General features: G+C 51.4%; 1 protein-coding gene across 1 annotated transcript in view; it reads left to right on the forward strand.

Moving 5' to 3' along the window:
- Positions 1-606: 606 nt before the first annotated feature.
- Positions 607-8,506, forward strand: part of LOC104408860 (pre-B-cell leukemia transcription factor 3-like) — a gene marked incomplete at its 5' end in the record, with an annotated part of 20,422 nt that continues 12,522 nt past the window's right edge. The window contains 4 exon segments of the mRNA XM_010018587.1: positions 607-726; positions 729-835; positions 6,188-6,378; positions 8,164-8,299. Of these exon segments, the coding sequence (XP_010016889.1) occupies positions 607-726; positions 729-835; positions 6,188-6,378; positions 8,164-8,299 (554 nt within the window).

Below are 8,506 nucleotides of genomic sequence, written 5' to 3' on the forward strand. Positions count from 1 at the left end.
AAGTGACACCTTTTTCTCCAAGCATTTTAAACCAACGCTTGGACCTCATAGGAGGGATGGATATGGGTGCAAGGCTCCATAAGAGTAACATGGTGCTTAGATCCATTTGGAAGGAAATGAGAAGCAAATCGATTACTTCCAAATAAATAATGCACGTACTTTTACCACATTTGCATCAAACTGATGTAACCTATAAGATAATGAGTGTGAGTGAATGAATGTGAGTAGATGTAGCTATGTCCTGGAAAGCAAATAGAAGATGTATGTCTCTGTACTCATGTGAATACTCCTTTATACTTACAATGAAGTGGTTAAAAATTCGGCAGGGTCCTCTAAAAGCCTTGGGAAGATGTTCCTGCTTTGTGTCAGAACTGAGTGTCCTACAGCACTGCCATCATCCCATGGCACCTGCTTGGGCTGTGTTTTCGAGGGCAGGGTGCCTGTCTGGGTACGCCGCAGGGATGGAGGCAGGGCCATGGCAGGGCTGGTCCCCGTGGCCCCATGGGGCAGGAGGGCTCCTCGCAGGCGTGCAGCGAGCGGGCAGCGGCCGGGCAGATGCAAGAAATACTGACTGTGTTTTCTCTTGTTCTCTCTTTTCTGCCCAAGGTTTGAGCATCCGAGGAGCCCAGGAGGAAGACCCTCCCGATCCCCAGCTAATGAGACTAGACAATATGCTTCTGGCAGAAGGAGTCTCAGGTCCGGAGAAAGGTGGGGGATCGGCGGCAGCAGAGCCTCTGGAGGGTCTTCAGATAACTCTATTGAACACTCAGATTACAGAGCCAAATTGACCCAGATCAGACAAATCTATCACACAGAGCTGGAGAAATATGAACAGGTCAGATATCAGCCTCTCAGTTGTACGCGTACCTGCCGCTGCTCTCCTCCACACCTCTGCTTGTGTGCGCCCGCCGCTGCCCAGCTCCACACCTCATCCCTACTCCCTTTCCCCTGTAAAGAGCCATGCTTGGAGTCTGTTGGGCTTCGAGGAGCCTCTCACTGGATCAGGACACGTCTTGCATGTCTGAGTGTTTTCTGTTGTCTGTAACCACATAAAGCAACACTCAAGCCCATGTTTCTCCCCTTTGAGCCTGCCCAGACAGGGAGAGAGGAGGAGAGTTGTCTGTCACTTGCTGCCACTTCTGTGCCCTGTAATGGAAGTGTTGCAAGGCTGGGTCTGGTGACCTGGGGAGTGCAGGAGGGTGAGGGCAGTGCTGGTGATCTCAGCCCACAGGCTCCCGAGCATGTTGCGGGGGAGCGGGCAGTGAGGTGCTGGCACAGCGCCTGGCCAAGGCATAGGGTGGTGCTGCTATGGGTAGGAAATAGGGTGTCTTTGGAATGAAGAGAGTGCTGCAGAGACCCGTGGGTGTATATACACTGCTGGGACCTGATGACCTGCCACATTTGCCTTGCTGGTGGTCCTGGGAATGTTTGCCATGTGCTGATGGATGCAGCGTGGCTTCTGCCCTTGGAGTACAGGCAGCACTGCCCCAGGTTCCCTGTAATCTGTGGAAGAGGGTGCTCTGCCTTTGCTCTTTTCTGGTTTTGCAATGAACAACAGCATCAAAGGAGACAGGGGAGGAAGGAAAGGCACTAGACCCCTGGCCCTTACAAGCCTCGAGCGATGTCTTCGTTTTCCCCTCCCAGAGGTGTCCTAATAAAGCTTGTAAACCCTGAGCCTAATCAGCTCAGAAAACCTCATCAGCTGGTGGTTTCCTGAGCTAAGCCAGGGCAGTCCTGCACTTACCCCCAGCCCATCACGGCAAAGCATTGGACTGTGCAGACCAAAACCACAGAAGAGAGACAGAGGCAATGATAAAACCACTCAAAACCACAAGGACAAGGAGAGGAGTGCACCATGGTGCCTGGTTCCTTCCCAGCCCTGTCTCTGCCTCTGCATCCTTCTCTTCCTGCAACCCCAGTGGGAAGCAGCGGCTGGCTGCCTCAATAACCCTTTATTTTGGAGTTTCCCTTTTTTCTTGTGAAGACTCTCTAAAAGGTCCCTGGCTACTTTGCTTAGGTTTTTTATGCCACCAGAAACAAAGGCATGGTGGGTGACAGGCCATGCTGACACAGCCGAATGGTGCCCAGCGAGCATCAGCAGTGGATGGAAGTGATGGGATGCTGGGGAGTGGGGATGGGGCACTGGTGAGTGTGGAGGAGGAGTGGGGGGATGGCACCTACTGGCACAGCCCAAACAGCATCCTACTGTGGATGCTGGCAGGATTGTGGCCCGAGTGGTACAGGGCTGGCATGGGGCTGGGATGGTTCAGGCGATGGTGACGTGGCGTGGTTCAGGTGCTCGTGGTGTGGTGTGGTTCAGGTGCCAGGGGCACTGCCTTGTCTGTGCTGCCTCTTTCACTGTGTTGTTCAAGCAGTGAACAAATAACTGAGCAAATTCTGACAGGGTCTTTGTGCAAATCCCCTTTTCTCACTCAAACAAACCCCCCCTCCCACACCTTCCAAGGAACCTAAACATCCTGCAAGGCTCCTTGGACTCTCGTTGTGCTGCAGACCCCTGGTGTGCAGCCCATAGTGCCAGGATGGGGACGGTCATTGGATTAACAAGCACCATCCAGCAGAAGCATGTCTTATAAAGCCACAGGGACACAGGCTGCAGGTAGATCTGGGGCCAAAGCAACTGCAGGTCGGTACTTGCAGCTGTTTCCTGGCAAGTGTCCTTTGCCTCTAATAAGTTTAATGATGTGGGGGAAGCAGGAGCATTTTTAGCCCTGTAGCTCCATTTACAAAGGTTTCGGTTGAAATGTCACAGCCATCCGTCCACACCACGGGAAACTTTGGAGGATGCTCAAGTGCTGTTGCTAAGGAAAAGGAGGGAGAAGTGGAGCTGATCAGAAACATGTACACTTCCCTGTTGATCCTGACACCCAGCCACATCTGCTCTACAGAAACATGATCATTTCCCCAGCCTGGCAGCAAACTGTCTCCTGCTGGTTTGTCTCAACACAGCCAAGAGGCAGCCAGGACTTTGCATCTTTGCCTCCAGAGATGGCAGGTTCTGGAGAGGTGGGTGCCCTTCTGCAGCTCAGCCCCACACAGGGACACCCGCCTTGTGCTGGAGCAGCTCCTGCCACCTCCCCTGTGGTCCGACTGCAGCAGGAACCAGAGCAGCTTCCTGGAGATGCTTTCCCGGCAGAGTTTGATCCTGATATTTGTTGCCAGTTAGGGGAATGCACTCAGGGAGAAAAAAAAAAGAGAGAGAAAGAGAAATGGAAAGTGTGTCACGCCATCACACAGCTCTCCCCTTGCCGTGCGCCGCGAGAAATGGCCGTACACAGGCAGCTCCTTCCATAATTTACAGCTACTATAATAGAGATGACATATTGAAAGCTATCTTCTATAATTACACTGAAATACATTTTTTGCTGTAGGCAAAAGTACTGGAAGGGTCCCAGGTCTCCCGGAGCAGCTGGGAACCTGCTTCTTTTGAGTTCACAAATGTCGTCTGAATTCACCCCAAATTGGGGTGAAGTGTGGCTGCTCGGAAGCCACCACCAGCCCCACGGAGACTGTTTTGGGCTATTTCCTCTCTTTTTCTTGCGCTTGTCTGAGGAGTCTTGATGAAGCATTAAGGCCTAACAGGAGCATCCCTGCTCCTACAAGGTTCCTGAGGAGGTTAACAAGGCCATCACTTATAACCTGACATTATTAATAATGTCTTGGGCACCAAGCAGAGGTCTGAAAAATAGAACTGAAAAAGGGATCGAGTAGCTTGGATGCTATAAATAAACAAAAGAAAACAAGACAAAGCATCAGAGTCTTCTGAGCTTACTTCTGCTGCACTGAAGTGACTCTGCAGATGGGAGGTGCTGGTGAAGATACCTTAAAACCAGGCTCTCCAGCTGTAACTAAAGGAAGTCTCACCAAGCAATTCAAGCAAATTTAGGGGAAGATTTTTGCTTCTTGAGAGCAAGAAACTAATTTTAGCTTTGAAACATCCAATTTTGGATGCTATATTCATGGAAAAATATTGCTCCTAGAAAAGACGTATCTGAAAATATTTTTAATACAACAGTTGCCATTTTTACTGCACTTTAAAAATGAATTCCCTGGATCTTCAAATAAGGTGCCACGTGGCAAGCTGTGTGTCTGAGATCTTTGGATTCAGGTGTATCTTTGGGATGGTCAGAGGCACTCTCCTGTCTCAAGAAGGGAGTTGGTGTGTTTTGGTACCTACGTTACCTTACCTCTGTGCATCATTTACCAGTGACCCAAAGCTGGTGCTTTTCTGCTGGTCAGATGGCTGAACCCAAGCCTTTGCATGCTAAGGTTGTCCAGGCAGCTTGGTAGGTGACATGTAGGAAGGATGCGGTCTTGATGCTGGCAGGAGCTTAGCTGCTCGAGACCTCCATAGAGCAAGAAAGCAAATACACAAATACACAGATGGGAAGCAGGGGTGAAATGTGTTGAACTCCTTAACCTGGAGCTCAGAAAGGCTTGAGGAAGTCGTGGAGCAGCAGTTGGTGTGGAGCGGTGGTGAGCTGGCAAAGGTTGCCTGCACCAAGGCTCGCCGAGCCTCGCCAGAGCGCTGCCTCCAAACGGGTGCTGCAAGGATGTAAATTAGCCTGTAATTTACTTTCAGTAGTGTAAAGAAAAAAAAAATCACTTTGCCTGAAGTGTATGCATCTTTCTTAAGGGTGTACCCAGATTTTAATTATCTAAATGTAAATACTTAACGAATTTTACTTAGAGTAATGAGCTAAAGTGCACACTACATAAATGAGATGTTCTAATTAATCATGTATGAACTACTGGTTTAAAGAAAAGCTATGTGAATTCTGCGAATGTTGGGCTATTGCCAAATTGCTAATCAGCATTTGCATTCATAGATGGCTTCACTTAATAAGTTGTGAGACGTTCGGCAAATGTTATAGGAAATTATGAGTTTTTAGATGCATAAACTTTTCACTTTTAACTCTAACACCATCTATTGAAACACAGAAGAATCCCTGAAAATGGAGTTGTCAGACAAATTATGTAGATGTTTTTCATTCTGGCTTTAGAGGGAAAAGGGGAGCTAGAGTCAAGTGGCTATGAAAAGTATATGGGGCCTGGATGAGATAATTCCTCCGTGTGATTTACTGGCTGCTGAGCATCATGCTCATCACCCTTTACATTAGATGCATGAGAGTGAAATCTTGTGGCCTTACTTGGCCATGACCACAGCCCAGTGGTGTGTTAGGATGGCTGAGCCTTGCACAGCCCTTGTACAGACTTCCCATGGGCACCAGCCTTGCACACATCCACCTTCATCTGATGAGGGTCCTGGGAGCAGACCCAGGCCCCTCGCCTCTTCCCAGGGCTCTGTTGTGACAGGTGTAGATTTGTGCCCAAAATGTGTTCCAATACCAGGCTAACCCCAGGAAGGGATGAACCCTTTGGCCGCCACACAGCTCTGCCCAGCAGACACCAGCCCTGGGGTTGTTTCTGAAAGAGAGAAGCAAGACATAAATCAGCAGAGTTGGTGGCAGCTCCCAGCCTGCGTTGGGGAAGCCGGGATGCCAGGGTGACAGCCATGTGGTCATGGGGAGGCTTGGATCAGGTGGCGTCTGTTGATGATGCAGCCTGGAGAAGTTTATATCATTATGTCCATTCACCTGTGTAGTCTGGGACTTATAACTGATGGCTCTTCCTTTTGCTTTCCCTCCTTCAATGACTCCTTCAGGCTCAGGCACGGCTTTGCTGAAACACACCTCTAAGGGGACACACATGGAAAAGTCCTCACTGGCTGCGGGGTGTTAACCCTGCCAGCTCCCTGCCTGGGCTCGGGGGGTTACAGCCCTTCCCAGGTTTTGCTCAGTTGGCTGCTGAGTGCGTGCTGGTCCCTGCTGACATCCTCTTCCTGCCGCAGTCATTACACACGCACTGATCCCAGCCTCGCCTCTCCACCGTGGTCTGGCCGGGAATGTGGGGATGTTGAAAGGGATAAGCGTGGAAGGAGCTGTGCTGTGGTTTCTCAGCTCTCCTGGCTGCTGCAGGACAGTCCCGGGTCTCATTAACAGGGTGTGTGTGATCTGCTCCTGTGGTTGTGCACGTGCGGAGGGGACAGGGCCATGTGAGGGTCCCCCAGTCCCTTCCCCAGCACTGCCTTCCCCTCAACAGCCAGGCCTGAGTTTGTGTCCTTGTGGGATGGCACAAAACGATTTCTAAACCTTTCCTTCCTTTGCAGGCATGTAATGAATTTACCACACATGTGATGAACCTTCTCAGAGAACAGAGCCGGACACGTCCCATTTCTCCCAAGGAGATTGAAAGGATGGTGGGCATCATTCATCGAAAATTCAGCTCCATCCAGATGCAACTCAAACAAAGTACTTGTGAAGCAGTAATGATTTTAAGATCAAGGTTCCTCGATGCCAGGTAAGTTAGAGGCGAGTGACCTGACTCTTTCTGGGCTTGTTTACCCAATGCTTGTTTGCCCTGCTCATCTGGGGGTCACATAGGATTTGTGCACAGGGCTCTTTTGTCATCCCAGCAGTTCTTTCACTGGCTGCTGGTACCGCTGTCTCGCAGCATAAGGCCAGCCTTGCAAAACACTGACCCCGTGATGGAAGAGCCAAGTTCTCTGGGAGGGATGTGCCCACGGGCTGTGGCTGATGCTGGGTCAGCAGCTGCATGCATCCAAGGTAGGAAGGACAATGATGCTTCCGAAAGCCAGATCTGCTGGCCCAGCTCCCAACAAGCTGTTGCCTGACTGGGACACGGGAGAAGGCAGCACCCTTGGACACCCCATGCTGCTACACGGCACACCAGCCTCCAAAGCAGGCTGCGAGGAAGCAGGCTATGAGGATTAGGGGGGGGTCTGTGGGCACAGCCAGGTTGGTTTAGGAGCCCTGATGAGGTGGGATATGGATCCCTAGCCCCATGCCTTCCATAGGGCTTCCTTGGCATCTGGCAGAGCCTGGCAGAGCAGGCGCTGAGCCCAGCGGAGCAGGGAGGAGCAGCAGGCACCATGCAGAGCCTCCCTTCAGCAGCTCGTTCCTACTTCACACCTGAAAGCTGCGAGGAGCTAAACAAGAGCAAAATAATTTTATTAACAAGGAGGTCACTGGCAGGTGTGGCAAATTAGGGTAATTACAAACAGTTGGAGGAAATGTCTATGGAGAGCTCCAGTAACTGCGAAAGGTAAAGCTTGCAGATGCACATTTTAAAGTGATTTCTTTAAAAAGGAGGAAGGTAAATAAGGCAAAATGAGCGGAAGCACAGTAATGAGATAAACATAGCTCTAGGGAGAGAGTCTGCCTGCTCCAGGATACAGTGTAGTTAGCAGCATCGTGATACTGCTGGAAGAGAGCGCTGGGGATTGCGCTCGGCTGCCTGCTGGCCTCGGGCACAGGCAGTTTGATTGCAACCAGCCCTGAGGGAAAGGGAGCTCTGAAGGAAATGTTTAACCGGTGCTTTCGCGGGGCTGTTCTGGGGAGAAGGAGAGCAGCGATGTCAGCGCAGAGGGAAGGCACCGCAGCTGCACCGATGCTGCTGTGGTACCCTGGTTGGTGAGGGTGCAGCATCGGGCCGGCTGCCTGCGTGCCAGGGGATGTGCTGCTCCCCTCAGTACCTGGTCCTCACAGCATGAGAGCCTGGGCCCTGCTCAGCCCTCGGCAGGAGGGTGCACAGATGGGTCTCCCTCACAAAGCCCTGAAAGCCACTTGCCCACAGAAGCCAATTAGCTCAGCGAGTGCTATGTGAGGACACGGTGGCAGTGAGGCCACCCCATCCTTTTGTGCTGTGCTCATCCAGAAGCCCCGGCTGACCTGCTGCTAACAGGAAGAGGTTCCTTAGGCTGCTGTCAGCACGGAGTGACTTAACAGTGGAGGTTCAGGTGGGGTTGCATGCTTGGGTGCAGAGGCATGGCATGCAGGCGGCCCAGCTCAGTACCCTGCCTCACCTTCTTCTTCAGCGTGTTTTCTGCCACAGCACACAAATGTGGGGTGAAGCCCACGTGTAGCTGGATTGAATGAACCACAAGCAGCATCCAGACTCTTGCGGGGCTGACCTAAAGGGATTGGGGGTACTGAGGCAGTGCTGTTGTGTTGCTGTGTGCTGTAGCACAGGCACGAGAAACAAGGGGTGCTTCCACCCATCCGACCCTGCCAGAGACCTGTTTGCATCTGGAAGAACAGCTGTGGTTTTCTTTTCTTGTTTCAGACGGAAAAGGCGTAACTTCAGTAAACAAGCCACGGAAATCTTGAATGAGTATTTCTACTCCCACCTCAGTAACCCCTACCCCAGTGAAGAAGCCAAAGAAGAGCTGGCAAAGAAATGCAGCATCACGGTATCGCAGGTAAGCAGGTCCCGGCCCCTGTGCTCTGCATCCCAGGCAGTGCTTTGACCTCCCGGCTCTCCTTGCAAAGCTGCTGTCTCCCTTTGAGCTCTGGGATGTGCTTCCAACAGAGGTGTGCCATATGGAGCAGGTGCCTGCTCAGTGCACTGTTGTAATCCCTTCATATTTGCATTGTTGACCATGGTAAAGTTCAGCGGGGCGCTGGAA

The sequence above is a fragment of the Nestor notabilis genome, unplaced genomic scaffold, assembly GCF_000696875.1.
Source record: "Nestor notabilis isolate BGI_N333 unplaced genomic scaffold, ASM69687v1 scaffold10257, whole genome shotgun sequence".
NCBI lineage: Eukaryota > Metazoa > Chordata > Aves > Psittaciformes > Psittacidae > Nestor > Nestor notabilis.